This window comes from Ptychodera flava, chromosome 21, assembly GCF_041260155.1.
Source record: "Ptychodera flava strain L36383 chromosome 21, AS_Pfla_20210202, whole genome shotgun sequence".
Lineage (NCBI taxonomy): Eukaryota > Metazoa > Hemichordata > Enteropneusta > Ptychoderidae > Ptychodera > Ptychodera flava.
In genome coordinates this window covers 7380759-7397655 of record NC_091948.1, presented here as the reverse complement: position 1 = coordinate 7397655, position 16897 = coordinate 7380759, and the positions used below count along the sequence as shown (strand labels likewise).

At 37.7% G+C, this 16897-nt stretch overlaps 1 protein-coding gene across 1 annotated transcript in view; it reads left to right on the top strand.

Moving 5' to 3' along the window:
- Positions 1–16897, top strand: part of LOC139121263 (stimulated by retinoic acid gene 6 protein-like) — a 91524-nt gene that overhangs the window by 12032 nt on the left and 62595 nt on the right. The window contains exons 2-7 of the mRNA XM_070685997.1: positions 4903–4954; positions 5620–5705; positions 6911–7053; positions 7514–7695; positions 10291–10419; positions 11109–11191. Of these exons, the coding sequence (XP_070542098.1) occupies positions 4903–4954; positions 5620–5705; positions 6911–7053; positions 7514–7695; positions 10291–10419; positions 11109–11191 (675 nt within the window). The remainder of the gene's footprint in view (positions 1–4902; positions 4955–5619; positions 5706–6910; positions 7054–7513; positions 7696–10290; positions 10420–11108; positions 11192–16897) is intronic.

Below are 16897 nucleotides of genomic sequence, written 5' to 3'. Positions count from 1 at the left end.
AATAGGTTAAACTAATGAGACAGTAGGCTCCAGAGATATGTGAATTTACGACTTTGGAGTAATGACTGTCGATCGTTTGTTGAAATACGATCAGAATGCGACAATGAGTCAATCGTAATAACGTTTTCTGAAGCACTTTGCTACATTATGAGCAACGAGAAGACAAAAACGAATCAGGGATCTAAGATGAAATACGCTCACAGAGTTTATGTCGATTGAATTCAAAGGCGAGTTCGATGGCATACTGTGTTACAAGACTTGCCGCGGGTTTAAATAAATGTCCATATAATATTAACGTTGATTAGTTTTTCATACTTCTGTAGGCACCGTTCTCGTTGTGCTGATTACGTACTTTAAGAAAAATGACTAGCCTTGGTCAAAACGCTACAGGGTATCGATGACCAACGCAATCAGGTGTCGATTGCAAGGCATAAAATGACAGTGAACCGTAATTTAATCTCTAAATCAACTTAAATGTATTGCTAAACATTAACTCATTTTATTGAAATTCATTATATAATACACAATTTCAAATATCTGTGTTTACCTTCGCGTGGGCAACGTTTCGCGTTTTATCCTTGTAATGAAGAAATCGTTACATATTCAAATTGAAACTATAGCATCCAAAATTATGTATGAAAAATAGTAGGGTAAGCTCTCCTTTTTTATGATAGGACGGAAAGAAAATGTCTATCTTGTAACCCAACCTACCCTTCTTTAACCCTTGACAGTCACTCTAAAATTTTCTAGAGCTCGGGAAAAATATTGTAGCACGCAAACGTGGACAAGGATACCATAAGGCTATTTGGACTGAATACACCAGCTTTTGAGATTACGGGGAAATTAAGGTGTAGACCCGTAGGCTATCGACAAAATGCAGAAAGCTGACATATGTTTCGATGTACACTCAATAATTCATCGTGTCGTTTGCGACGTTGTCTTGTCAATACTGAACATGTTCCCTCTACCTTACCTCTAGAATCGACGTGATCTCTTTTCTGTTGTCATGACTACTTCCCTATTTTTTCAACTCCCGTCGTTGCCAACCACTTCAGGCATAATAATGTTTCGAATTTCCGAATGTTTCCTCAAGACATGTTTGTCTGTACAATATAATTAAGCTGAAGCTCAAGACATAACTCAAACTGCCATTGCGTAAAAAAGTGTTTAAATGTTTTGAGCTGCATGTCTCCCATTTTTGTCTCAAAACAAAAATATCGTTACGTATTGAAAATGTTTGAAAGATTTCGTGCGATCATTATACTCTACCCGCCCAACACCGCGTGTACGTATACAGACTGGCATGTCGTTGCCCCGCGACTGTTCTTCATTCGAAACCCACTATACGTCCCTGTTACATAATGGCTTTTTAGCTTGTCTTTCCTGGCCACATATCTGCGATAAATGGAAATTGAACTGTTCAAAATGAGTTCATGCCAACCGATTGAAGTTCACCCATCAAACTGACGTAAAACCTTGCTTGCTTTAAAATCAGAAAATCTAAATGACACTATTTACTGGCAGCTATATGCAACAGGAACTTTGCACAGTGAAGTTGATAAATTGGGTACGACCAGAAATCAGTAAGATGGACTTGTGAATCCGCAGAGTGCATGTTATATTAACTGATCATACTAGACCTACAAGACCTACAAAAGACAAACGTTATTGCATAAACGCTGTAAGTAATTTCAAGGGACATTGCATGGCCCATACACTTACTCACCGCTACGTTGTATTCGCTACAGCTTTTCGTTCGTACTTTTGCCACTGATGATTTTACTGTTCATATGTTGCCATGTCGTTCGCTGTGAGCATTGTCTTCTAGTCAAGGTCATTGTCTCTGTTACTGTCAGATGTTGTATATTTGAGTTTTTATTAATAAGAAGAACACCATATAAGCAGATTTATAATTGCCTGCAAATACGCATCAACGTTCGACATTATGACGTTCGATTCGCGTGATATATTATAACATGGCCTTAACGTTCGACATTATGATGTTCTTTTGGCGTTATATATTATACCATGGCCTTAACGTTTGGGAACACGAGTCTTCAACTTTTCTGTCGGTGAATTTGAGCGATACATATTTGCAGGAAATATGAACATTGATATCAAGAAGTTTAGCTTCACGGCTATTCAGTACTGCTCAGCACCTATACAGGTCGTGGGCCTATAGCCGATTGGAGGAAGGGCAGCAGAGAGAGAACAACTGTTCTATGTGACAGTATATTTGATCCGATACTGAGAGGGGCGATTGTATGAGTTGCATTGCCAAGTAAAATATTAACATTTATGTAGTTTCTGATTACACACGAGGATGCAAATTTCGCATGAGAAGTGCTTGTATTAACATGATGTACAGATACCGGATACTTGACATATGTTTCATTTAAATAAATTTTATCTGGAACGTTTGCAAGAGAGAAATAGAACTGTCACATGCCTGGCTTTCTGAGATTTTTGTCATGGCTACCCTAAAGTCAAATGTATTCAACCACCGCTATTTGAGTTCAAATTTCACAAGATATCTAAACGTTTGAATAATGTCTCTCACTCGCCTTTCGATGCTCCAGAGTCTAAACACGATGCCTTTGCCTTGATGATTTCGTCTCTGTAAGATATCAACAAAATGCATACGTGCATATAATAATTTTGTCATGACCCAGTGTCTATACTACAAGGTCTTAATAGCATGGTATATTCTTGTCGTCGAAAACTGAAAATGTTTGAGATAATCTGCAATCAGAGAATATTTCAAATGCTTTAGTAGTATCGCTCCACAATGAAGATGTTTTCTGTGCCGGTTCTTGTCGATAGACGTAATACTTTATTTTCGATTATTCTTGAACGAACCTTTCCTGGAGCAAATCGTTCGGTCTAAGGAACAGTGCATCATTCACATGAACAACACAAGAAAACGAAGACAGATGGTTTCCAAGATTTTGTAATTTTCTGCGGAGAAGTAGAAGAATAATTGGAAAAGGTATTTCAAGGGCTATGAATAAGAAACATAAAACCCAGGATCATTGGCGCGGATTACATGACGAGGTAAAAGATGGAAGCTTAATAATCAAGAGATAAGAAGTAATATAGTGTACATTCGACAGAGCGAAATTAAACGGTACGGTTTTCTTTGAAGGGGAGCCCAAGAAAGGCTGAATATAAAAGTTGATACAGAATGAAATAAAAAATAGTCTATACGATGTAGTGTACTGCATATCTAAAGCAACGAATTCCTTTTACATATGAGTAAACACGTGACTCAAGAACCCGTTCATCATTCACGTTTCCGAGAGCAGCATATCAGAATTCAGCGGTTCAAGTCTGAAATGTAAATGTTGAATTTGTCGCTCAGAGAAACAGCTTTTTTATCTGAACTTAATGACAGTGCGACTCTTGTGTGAGTTTTAGAAAGCTATTCAGTGAATTTGTTGAATTACTCACGTCTGCAAAGTAGATGTGAAATTTGTTGCACAGAAAATGCTTTTAGTTGGATGTTTACGACGCTTCGACTAAGTTTTAGAAGCTATTCGGTAAATTTGTCCCATGGCTGTCATATTGAAAATATTAATGCTGCCAGGTCTAGTGCGAACTCTTTGATAACCCGTCGGTTGACTCGAAAATCATGTAAACACTCTTTCGCGATTCAGAGCCTTACTTCCGTTCCAAGATGTTCCGCAAGAATTTTGCTGCAAAGAGGCTACAGTCTTGCGACGATGCGTAAACATGCAGTCAAGTATGTATACGATATGATCATCGATTCGACGAATGGTTTGAATCTATGCAGTGCAAAAATTACAACAAAAGAACACGGTGACTTCATAATGAATTTAACCATGGTAATAATGTGGAAATGTTTCGATTTTACTTCGCCTGGAAGAGTATGTTACTTATATTATACACACGAGAATCAGCGATGTGTGTTATTTGATATCTGATATTTCACAAAATAACCAAAATACATAAGCCAAATAAACCCCGGGAAAGATACCACAATGCACCAGATATTAAGCTTCACAATGAAATGCGACACCAAAAGAAGTCAACTGTGTTCTGGCCGTTTTAGAAATCATTTTATTATTTGGTGAATTTGAATGACTCAGAGACTAACTGATGTCGGCTGCTGGCGCGCATGATCAGAAACACGCCATAAAAACGCACTCCCATCAAACTGGGCATGCATAGTACTGCACAGAAATCAATGAGACAGTAAAAGAAGTTGTTTTATGTTTCTAGACAAGCTTAGCATATTTTAACATTGAGTACGTGCAAGCCAAATATTGTAAACATCGTTCAATTTTTATATGCTTTATTTTTTTATATGCTTTTATATCTTTTGAATATGGGAAGACAGGAGGTTTAAAGCATTAAGCACGTCATATATCAATGTGAATGGAGGAAGTCATAGAAGGAAGTAATCTTTTTTGGAAAAAATTACTACATGCAAACTGTATACATGGACGGGTCTCCCTACTGAACATCTATTCGTATGTGTTCCGTATTTTTACATTTAAAGTAGAAAACAGTCCAGAAGATGGAGAGAGGTCATTGTCATAGTCTGGAATATCATTCATTTAGTGGTTACAAAGGAAAAGTTATGTTGAACGTCAATGTTGAAACATAATGTTCATATCCGGCAAATTAGCGAATACGCTTCGAACGAACCATTGGCTTGTATGTAAAAGTTCAATGTTACTATTATCGGCCCCTACTGAAGATGACAGATTTACATTTTGTTTTGTCTGTTGTCATCACATACTAGTCCGGACGACACTTTATTGGGATTTATATCTTTTAATCCCCTGACTTTAACGATGAGTGTGCATGTGTGAAATGCTTGTTCCTGTGGCCAAAATTATAACGTTTCAATCAAACCTTATTTCTTTTTTTTTTCAGAGTATGTTTCGTCCAGGGAAAATACTTCTACGTCTACCTGATGATCCCGTCGGTAAGATGTCTTACGTGTCTCTTAAAATTTCAAATTGTAATCGTTCTTTGACCTTTTCAGTCTGCTGCCGATGATCATTCTGAACGCACACCACTTTTATTATCTCCTTGGAGAAATAGGTGCTGTTTGGGCGCCATATTGCATTTACATAATTCAGTGTATGGTTGTATAAGTTTGATTAGGGGGAGTAGCAAACAGAGAGAGAATAATCGATTATTTTCCCCATTCTATGAACACATAAAAATTGTGATCAGTGTTTTGTAGAAGGAAAATGTCAGAGGTTTGCACGTGGCACATGTAAATGAGACGTTTTTCCTGTCGGACAACCGTTTAGTTCCTTTGAAATAGCAGCTGCGCCGCCAGTGAGCAGACAATTTAATGAGGTGGATGCTGATGTCAATAATGGCATCATGTGTCGACGCGTATTTCAAACCATAAAGAACGGAAATATGGCGAATACTAATATCTAAATTGACGCTATTTATCAACTCGTATTCAGGATTAGACAGAATGAGAGTTTTGGTGATAGCCGTTCTATTACAACGCCATGGGAATTCCTCGTATACTTTACTCTCTTAGTCAAAGGTTCAAGACTGGATGCTCTTACTTGTACATGTAGGTCGTTTCTGTACCATGAACAGTTTTTTATTATCTATCTATTACAGGTTATGATACTGGCACTGTATTCGTTTCTCACGAAGAGAAAGGAATGTTGCGAACGTTGTTGCAATGGAAGGCCAGGCTTGGCAATGTAGGTATATATTAATTGTCTTCCCACCAGGGACTGTTTATTGTTCGTAAGCTCATATTAACGTCAGCGTGTTGATCTCTTCATATAAACCATCTAATGTTAAGGGTAACGCGCCTCGAAATTGAATGAACTTTTATGAATTTTCCGCAGGAAAACGTTCAACCAATGTCTTTCAAAATAAAGGATAAAAATAGTGGTCACGGAATTGCAAATTTTTGTACTAGAGAAGATGGCCAACGCCGTGTTATTTCTATTGGAAAAAGAATCAAACTTTTGATTTTCAAAAAAAAATAAGAAGGTAATCAATTAATTTACTCGAAGAGCTTCAAAATGAGCCAACAAATGGTTGACCAAAAACGTGTTGTGAAGTTTGAAGTCCAGGACAAGGTAGACCGACCATGCACTTGCATACCCGTATCCGCTTTCCATAACTGTACGATCTGTGAAATGCCGTTGCATGGAAGCACAGAGTAACATGGACAGAGTGGCAACGGCTATTGTTTAAGGCGTGAAGCGGTTACGTAAGCAATCCATGTTTGCCTCGCCTCACGAAGCTCTTGGCTCTCTTTTCCGAAGAGTGCCGACCATGCACCCTTCGGTAATTTTCGGATTTTCACCAATTGTTAAGCGAAAGTATGTTCGACAAAGCTTGTGTTGTTGTTGTCGTGTGGTGCTGATCGGAATTGATGTGCCGGCGAAAACGGGAGTGTTTTGAGCTTCAGGAAAGTGGGTTTTACCGGTTTAAAAATTCCTCTCATATTTTTATGAAAATATAATGAGTGTGTTTGAACCAAATTTGAAAGTCTTTTATCGATACTGTCTGGTTTTACTCAATGGTTTACGGTCAGTCATACCGTCTTTTACACGTGTGTCAAGAAAGGACATGTTTATGAAACTGCTGGCGTGTTATGTTTTGATTGGCGTGAAGCAGTGTTTCTGGCCTGAGAGCTCACAAAGTAACTATGGTTGCTACGCGACTGGCAGTACGATGCCATCTCGTCGTATGTTTCGCATAATCTCGTGTAATTATCAACCACAAACAAAGCCTCCAAAAAGTTTAACACCTTTGAAGCTCATTTTAATATGAAAAGCCAATAGTCTACCGAGACGACCATGGAACAAAAGGCATGCAAGCGTTGCCACTCTGTCTATGTTACTCTGTGATGGAAGTAATAACTTTTACAGAATTTACTGTTTTTTTCCAGACCAGTGGATTTACTAACAGATCACGAAGACCGCCTTGGTTATGCGTTTGCCTTCGGGGCCATTTCCCTAAACGTCTTTGAATTATTCATCGGCAAAAGATATTTCGACTTTGGTGACACAACAACATCTGCATGGTCACAAGGTTAACCGAATTATTTTTTCAGACATTTATCAACGGAATCTAATTTTGCTGGAGCTCTCTTATCATGAACGCACAAACTTCAGTAATTGTAGTTTATAGCCAATCGAAGCCATACGTATGCAAGTAAGGAACTCCCTTCCCAGAGGGGGGCATTTGATATGACAGCTTCGTAAAATATAAGGACGACTTTAACGGTTAAAAGTTCGAATTCTATTCACCTTTTCTTTCATTATACAGAACGACTAGAGGTACGATGAGGGGTTATGTATCAGTCGTTATGTATTCTTTATTCAGACGATTCAGTTTTGGCTAAATGTCAAAGGCTCTCAGTGAAAATCTCTTATTCTGAAATAATGACGATGATAATGGTTATAATTGTGGTTGTTATTGCTGGCGTTGTCATGATCACCTCTTCCCGAAATCTTAAGATCTTTCTCTTATATTACTTGCTATATTTCAGTTTACGTGACAGCTGTTCATGTTCTTTACGTTGGTGTTTGGAACTACCCGTACTTTACGTCCATCGGCTATCCCAACAAACTCTTTGGTTCTATCGTCGGCCTCTGCCACGGCGCTATCGATTACCTCATCTTCGGAGGGCTTCAACTCTTGTTTTGCGACGAGTTTCAAGTTGAACTCGGGGTGGGTATTAAACACACACTCGGACCAAACAACAAATTAAGTAACTTTTTTTTTCTACGCCAGAGGCAATGTTGGCGACATGAATTACGCTGAGCTTCAGTTCAGTGACTTATTCCTAGGAGCTTTCAATTTGCCATGTCAGTGAAAAGATGTCAGGTAGATGACGTGCTTTCCATTAATTCACATGATAGAAATAAAAATGTGTCTAAGTAAGGAAGATTTGCAACTTCGATTTTTTGCGTATATGCACCATTATGGTACAGAGTAATATAACATCAACCTTAGGCCATGAAAGGCATTATCCGATTTGCCATTTTATCGATTAATTCCATGGCGGAAAGGTCCTACGATAGTTAGTTGAAGATATATTTTAGTTCTCATAAATGTCAGTAGGACAGTATAGGCCTCAAGCCAAAAGACCTGAGTAATGATTTTTCATCTTACTCATGATGTACATCTTAATATCAAACGCATGTGGGCTTATTTCCATATCTGGACATCGCTAATCTCTATGTATTACTTGGCCTAGAAGTATTAATGATTCAGCACGAAGATAGTATAAAACACATTCATTACTGCGAAGGAAAAACGTTTGAAGTGTTATTATTGTTTTTGCTGCCAATACTATTATGTCTACCTCTTGCAAGCACATGATTATCATCATCCGAAAAATCTAGTCTTGTCAATCAAATTTATGAAGATCAAGTATTTCGTTTTCAAACAATGGCAGCTTCATTTTTAAAATGGCCATGTATACCTGTGTCATACTGACAGTGTAAAGGACATTAAATCAAACGTTATTCACCATTGAAGATTTAGGCATCAACATACTGTTTAGAAGAAACTTTATATTAAAGTTAAGATAGTTCGCGCCTCGAAAGTGAAAGACCTAAACTTTTGCTCAAATTTTATAATAATAATAATAATTTATTTATAAAGCGTCAGTATCCACAAAAATTGTGATCAAGGACGCTGAAAAAAAAATACATTACAAAAAATAATTAAAAAGCAAAGTTACACCACAAAAAGTTGATAAAAATAGTTAAAAAGCAGTTTTAAAAAGTAAAGTTTTCACATTTGATTTAAAAACAGATAGGTTTGGTGACTGGCGGATGCTAAACGGGAGATTATTCCAGAGAATAGGAGCTGCAACACTAAAAGCACGATCACCATAACTCTTAGTACGTGATCGAACAGGACAAAGTTTAAACTGATAAGCTGACCTCAAGTTGCGATTTGGAACATATAATGTGGTCATATCAGAAAGATAAATTGGTCCAAGCCTATGAATGGATTTAAAAATAAGAACTAAAATCTTAAAAACAATGCGTTCTGAAACAGGTAACCAATGCAACTGATACAAAATTGGAGTGATGTGAGAGGTGGTTTTGGAACGAGTTACAATTCTGGCTTCAATATTTTGAATCCGTTGAATACGGCTGATTTGATACTTAGGGAGCCCCAATAAAAGTGAATTTTCCTCAAGAAATTTTTCAATCATTCTCTTTAAAAATCAACAACAAATATCGGGAGTCACCGTGCAAATTTTAGTACTAGAGAAACAAATAACCCAAAATTTACCGATATTTGAAATTCACAGTGGCCTCCATCCCTGTGTTATCTCTAAGGATAACAATAAAATTTTCGAATTTCGAAAAACTAAGCTGCTGAAAAGTTTTTTAAACCAAGAGCTTTAAAATGAATCCCAACAAGTGGTATATCAGAAAATAATTGTAAAAATTTTAGAGTCCGAATATCTGTCCCCGAGGCGCATTCTACCTTGAAATAAAAGTCAAAGCAAAGTAAGGAAACGATTGCCTCATGCTCAGCGGAAATAGTTTGATAGATAGGTTAATGCGTTGTCATGCTGACCGTTTTGTTGTATACGATTCCATAACTAACACGATTAAAACTAATTTGGGATAAGTGGATGGTGAAGTAAGGTCGTTTTAACCTGCAAATGTAAGCTCATCCGCTTTTCTTTTTAAGTTACACATTTGTTTTATGAGTTATTTGTAATATTGGAACATTAAGCTATATCGAACCTATCACTTTTGAGAAATCCGAAAAATGTGAAGATCCAATTATCCCAAATTATCGTGTTAACTTCAACACTGCTCAAATATTCTAATGTTCTATAGGCAGTTCTTCAAAGTATTGTTCCAAGTTTACTTCTCAATGTCACATTCTATCAAGCATTGCGTCAAAATATAGTCGCACTGTACATGCTGAATTAAGTTTTGGGGTTTGAAAAATATTGTTTTCTCATAGAAAGTGGCCATTGTTCGAACTGTGGTAGAATTCTAGCAGATTTTATTATTGTCTTGACGAGATAGAGCATTTTAACGGATCTTTTCAAAAAGAGAGAAGCTATTGAACCTTTGCCAGCTTATTAAAATGATATCAATTATCTCCCATCATTCATTCAAAACAAGATGTCACGTTTCAATCGTAAACAGGCACTTTTCATCCATAGTTAATTTCATTTGGTTTATTAAACAAGGCTAACATTCTATCATCATTTTGACGCCTATTCCCCCGACACTTTCATGCTGTACATTTGAAGCATAATACGCTCGTTTATTTTAATTACAGCCAGAAATTCTCAGAGGTACAAAGGCAGTACAAGTTATAATGGCTGTCACTCAAGTCTTCTGGGCTTGCTACTACATTCGCCTAATCCTTATCATTGTAAGGGAAGTGGTGCGCAAACTCCACAAACGGGTAAGGCAAAGGCATCTTCCAATAGATAAGCGACTCTGTTTAGGCAAGAGGGACGATTAGCTTCCACATGCAACGTTTTGCATAACTCACTGGTAGCCCATACAAAGTACTTAGTATATATATATATATATATATATATATATATATATATATATATATATATATATATATATATATATATATATATATATATATATATATATATATATATATATATATATATAGAGAGAGAGAGAGAGAGAGAGAGAGAGAGAGAGAGAGAGAGAGAGAGAGAGAGAGAGAGAGAGAGAGAAGGACGGATGGATGGAAGGATGAATGGATGGATGGAAGGGTGGATGGATGGACGGAAGGATGGAAGGATGGAAGGATGGATGGATGGATGAAAGGAAGGATGGATGGATGGATGAAAGGAAGGATGGATGGATGGATGAAAGGAAGGATGGATGGATGGATGGAAGGAAGGCTGTGCACATCGCTTATATAGCACTGTTTTTTTTTTCACGTCTCGACCAATCAGATGGTTGTATTTGCAACATCGATGCACTGGTATGATGTTATTTGCATACTAACGTATTCTCACAAATTCAACATCTCAGACAACCTACTGGAAATAAAAAATAAATATGTTACCACGGCAAGCTTACTCAATATCTCGTGTAATTTGTTGTTATTTTACTGCCTCTCTGCAGACAGCGGTCCGAAAGCCGACGTTCAAGGATCTAGCGGAATCAATTTACGTGAAGCATTTATTTAAGAGGAGAGTGGAACACAGGTATTGAATAGTGCTGAGCGGAAGTGAAAAAAAAATATGATTCGTACTGTTTTATTGCAGTGTTTATGTCGGGGTATTTCTCGCCTGAAATTCGAGGACATCTTAGTCAGCATAATAAATGAAAGAAGTAAATTAAAGCTGCAAGCAGCGTTGGCGGGGCCCAAGCGATTAACATGGTTTCCAGTTCGTGCAGTGATTTTATTATTTGCAAAATTTCAACTTGAAAACAGTCAAGTCCTTGTAAAGAAGAATTTTGAACATCATCTCATATTTACTGTCTGTTTCAATCGTAATCGTATGTTTTATGCAAAATACAATATGGCGGCAAAACCACGTGACCGATCAAATTGCCTTTCACAAACTTGAAAGAGCTCTCACTAAGAATGACAAAAGTGGAATTTCATTGCCATCAGTGTTTGGTTCTGGAGAATAAGATTTTAGAGATAAATTGCGATTTTCGCAAAATCAAATGTGGAGTCTGAAACTGAGCACGGTGAGCTACCGAAAATGTCTTTCAAAAGTACAAGACATATATGAATTAGATGCTACTCAATATTGACAATACTGGAAGGCTGAAATATTCCATCAAAAAAATTTTGAGTGCAATAATTGCAAATTTGGTTGTAATTCCATTTAGTCATATATTTTTTCATTTCATCTTTACTGTTCAAAGTTTTACTTTTGTATAATTTTATGACAAGAATGTGAAAATTTAGAAAATCAAGCATGGTGACCCCATCTTTTGTTTGTAATATTTGATTATTCTCATATGCCAGAATTCATGAGCGTCATTTGACACACACTATTGTTCAACTACTATGTACATGAGAGTCAGAGCTCTCTCTGTCACTGCTCATGTATGCAGTAACAGTGACACTACTGTACCAGTAACAGGGCAGTATCTGGTAGTGACAGTTGCCCATAGGCAGTAGCGGTATTATCTTTGATAATTTTGACAATATTTATGTTCAGTTTATACAACTGCGTTCGTGTTCTACTCTCTACAGTATGTTGAACTGTCCAGTATTCAGCTTGTTAGCACAGCCAGTGTATGTGTACCATGCATCAATGCTGACAACTGATTGTCAGTCTGGACTCTAATTAAACTATCACCTAATACATATTTATATATACTGGCTTTGTCGAGAAACTGAACATTGTGTGTTTGAGCATACTTTAGGGAGACAGCAAGAAACTGTAGTTGATATATTGCATAGAAGTATTGCAAAATCATCACGGTTGGAGCTTGTGCCCTGTTACTAGGCTCAAGTCTGATTTTTTTACGACAAATCACAAATGTTTAGATTTTTGTCGAGATAAAAGTCATGGAATGTGACAAAATGGTTGTAGATTCTGTTAAATTATTACTAACATTACAACATTTTTGAATGACATAAAATGGTATTCATTGTTCATTAAATTACCTACAAAAACTTGGAATCGGAAAATGTAAAACATAAAAGGAAACCAAATCATTTTCAAGTGCCCCTACAGGTGGGGCAATATTTCAAGTTCCCTCTCTACTACCCTCAAACTTTTCGAATCACCGTTCCTGAATTTCTCCAGCCGCCCCTAACCGTTTTTTGTTTTTTTTTTGTGAACGCAGCCTTGGTAACAAACCTGCAATCGCTATCAGTGCTGTACTGTACATGTCGCGCTTTAACAGCACGAAACCTGCTTCAGCACACCAGTTTTTCAAACGAAATAGATATCCATTTTCAAACGAATTAGATATCCATTTTCATACCAGTTCAAAAGTAAAATACTCATAGACTTGAGATATTTGTGCATGTTAGACTTTCGATACATTTGCTTTACGCTTGAATTTAGCATGGAGCTTTGGTAGCTCCATGAATTTTAGCAAGCGATGCTCGGACAGCGCGCACAACGTATCGATGACACTTGGGTCAGGGGTCATCACAAAAAAAAAATCAGTGCGTATTCACGGCCAGCTTGAATCATGCCACGGATCGCGGAAATCATGGATCATAAATCCAAATATTCATGTCTATTACTTAAACAGAACCCTAAAATATAAAATACATAATGTTTTGATATTGAGAACCATCTTTTTGTTTCACTGACGATCAAGTTTAATGCTCAAATATCGCGACAAGAATTGCGCATTTGCACGATATGAATGCGGAAGTACGTTGACTCGGCAGACGAGCGAGTGCCTTCTCTGAAAATCTGTTTCCGATATCACGTCACAATACACTGAAAAATCTCGCGAATTCATCTCTACGGAAGCCAATCAACACAAGTTCCTAACGTCAGTAAAGATATTGTCTTGTTGCCAGCAATACACCACAACATTTTCGCCGTTCAGGAGTGCCTTACTCGCTCTACTTTGTAAAATAAGTCGTATGCTTTTGCCGTTACCTAACTTTCCAAATTCACGGTAGACTTTCCGCAATAGTAGTTGGAGATTTTGTTCAATATATCGCGCGTGGTGGAAACCGCAATTATCCATAATCACACAGTCACCTACAGCCAAACACGGATTTCCAAACTTATCCGTAACTTGAACAGCCCCTCTGAAAAGGTTCAGTAACTTATATAAACCCGTTTGATGGGCCAACGATCACATCAGAATGATCGACACCCGTTGCACTGATAGGGAGGTTGATCGTATGGAAGTAATAACTGGGGTGTCTGCGGTCCGGTCCAGATCCAGACCGCAACGAAATACGGTCTTTTTGGCCGAAATTCTTCTCTATTGGGGCATGGATGTAAAAAATAGAGGCAATATCCTTTCCCTATCTGCTTTTACCTCCTAACCTACCGCAGAAAAGTTGCGATTAACTTCTTCTAACGTCCAAAACCGCTCGCATTCTGAAACATAACGTACTCGACCATGGAGATGGCCATTGTGAATCTCGCCGAAGAGACCCAAGTTATCTCCACAGACCGTTGCAGGGCTGTGGTGGAGGCCGTATAACGCCGGGAACACAAACCTGAACGCAGGGCTACTTTTACACTAATAAACCTCACGAAGTGCATGTTTACTGAGTGTTCCCACTGTAATAAGTTGTGCAAAGAAACGTTCTGAACAGCTACACTAACAACTGAAATGGTCACACCTATTTAGACCTAGAACTATTATTAGAGCGTCCAGATTTGATTAGCCATTTTACCGACAGGCTGTGAGTGAGCAGCCATTTTAAACCTAGTTTCCTTCCCAACTGACAACAATCAATAAACAATTTGTAGTTGGTAATTGTAGCTGCCTTCTAGCTGCATCGTAAAGTGTGATTTGTGAATGCTTTAGTGGGGTGAAGGTGATGTGAGACACCTGAGTGTGGTGAACGCGATAGCGGGCGGGGTGAACGCTACACAAAGGAGTTTATCCCGGAATCCGAGGACACCGCGACATTGCACTTTTTATATGATATCCAATATTTACGGCTACTAGATTATACAATATCGAAGTTAGATTGGCTCGGCTAGATCTATAAGGTGGTGAAATATCTGATACATATCGGATATTTACCCGTAATTGACAGAATTCAGTATCGCCTAGTATCTAGGTTAGAGTCAGTCCCTGGAATCATGGATGTAAAAAATAGCATGCTGGAATTAGGGGAGAACCATTTATTTCTGGGGGGGTGTTGGAGGCAGAGGGTATGGGAGCAAATTTTTTTTTCCTGTCAGAGTGACAGCAATTTTTTTTTCTACTGTCAGACCTGCATCAATTTTTTTTTCCAAATGGAGTAGCAGTGCAAATTTTTTTTTATTGGTCATCAAGTTTGTAATGCGTTGTATATAAGGGACCCGTCATTATTTACGGCCTGAAACTCCGAAATTTCGAGTCACTCCCCGCCCTTCGCCAACCATGATGAATTTGAGTAACCTCCCTCTCTAACTCTGAAATTTTGACCGATCCCCCACTTAAAAAAGTTAAATACCAATACATGTAATTGTAAAATTCACAAAATACAGCAACAGTAAAGACCTATCAAATCCTGATGTACCCTGCTAGACTATCATCAGTTATCTCATGATCGTTCAACAAAGGTGAACACATCAAAATGAAATTCAAAGTAACAATAAAATAAAGATATAAAAGATCACGCAGTATCTAATCATATAGTATATTGTTTAATTTGGATGGATATTATGACAGGGTTTGCACTAGGATATCTGACCGGGCAGAATTTGAAAGTACAGGGGAGAACATGAGAGAGGCTTAGGGGGAAAGTGTCACAGGGGCTTTCCCCTATCTTGCATGGAAATGTTTAAGATATTGATGTGTGCAATGGTGCAGTCTGGTGCAATCTGAGAGTTTTTTAATTTGTTTACTAAGTGAAACTGTAAGAATACCCTAAGGGGGAGAGCACGAGAGGGGGTTCCCCCTCTCGTATTGGAAATTTGAGAAATTGATGTGTTTAATGGTGCAATCTGAGAGGAGTTTCAGTTTATTTTGCACTCGGTAAAACTGTTTGAAAATGACATTGAACACTGATATTTTTTACATTTTTTTGCATGATCAGTTTTTGAGTCACAATATTCAACAACCAAACAATGACAATACAATTTGTGAAAAACAGTTCTGTTTGCCAGAGACTGAAGACAAATGAATATACAGGAACGTAAAATCTGTGACCTTCTGGTGTCATTTCTCCAGCTGCCAGCTTCTAATGAAAAGCCTGAATATGGTATGTTTGCGATCCGGTGTTTGTGGTCAGAAAAACAAGGCTCACACATTGTATTTCATTATATTTGTTGTTCCTCAATTTTCATTGTCAAGTACATCTTTCTAACAAATTTATATCAGAAAATAATATATTGGTTTAATACTAGTTTATTGACTCCTGTCTTGTGTTTTAAATTTTCACAATTTACAGAAGTCAAATAGTCCCCATTAGATAGTGCCTATGCCATTGAGATATTGCAACAGAAATCCTGAAATATGATTTCTTGGGTCAGAAAAGGGAAGGAAAACATTGAGTGTACTGAGGTGTAAAGTAGACCTATGTAGTGCATGCTTATATCATAAGTGCTGGGAAAAGAAACATAAGAATTGCTAGTGGTAAAACATTTGCGCCGCCTATGGCGGCGCGCCGGCAAAGAATACATGAGAATAAGTCTCCAAATTTTGCTTATTTCTGGTGCATTGTGACAATTTTTTTTTCTCTTCTGTCTGTTATGACAATTTTTTTTTTCTCAGGCCATGACAGGATCAATTTTTTTTTCTTCTCTCTCACCTGGTGACAATTTTTTTTTTCTCAAAATCCTCCATATCCCCCCCCAGAAATCAAATGGTTCTCCCCTTAAGTCGGGTTTTACCAGAACAGTAAGCCGGTGAATTTCTGATATAGGGCCTACATCGGATATTTACCCGCGATTTGACAAAATCTAGTATCGTTTAGTATCGAAGTTACAGTCAGTCCATGAAGTCGGTTTTATGAAAACATGTACATGTAAGGTGGTGAAATGTCCGATATATATCGAATCCCCGACTGAAACTAACTACTGCACAGACTCAGATAACGCATTCCATTGCTAGGAAACCTGGCCTGCGCTGCCTAATTCCAAATAGGTTCGTATGGATATAGGAGAGACACCAAAGAAACTACGATTTTAAAAATTATTTTAATGTTTAACATTTCACCGACTTCAATCAACTCTAGGCGCATCGTACCGTGCATTTGTAATGCATTTGCATTGTTTGGATGTCTCGAAACTACCGAAAGCGTACAATGA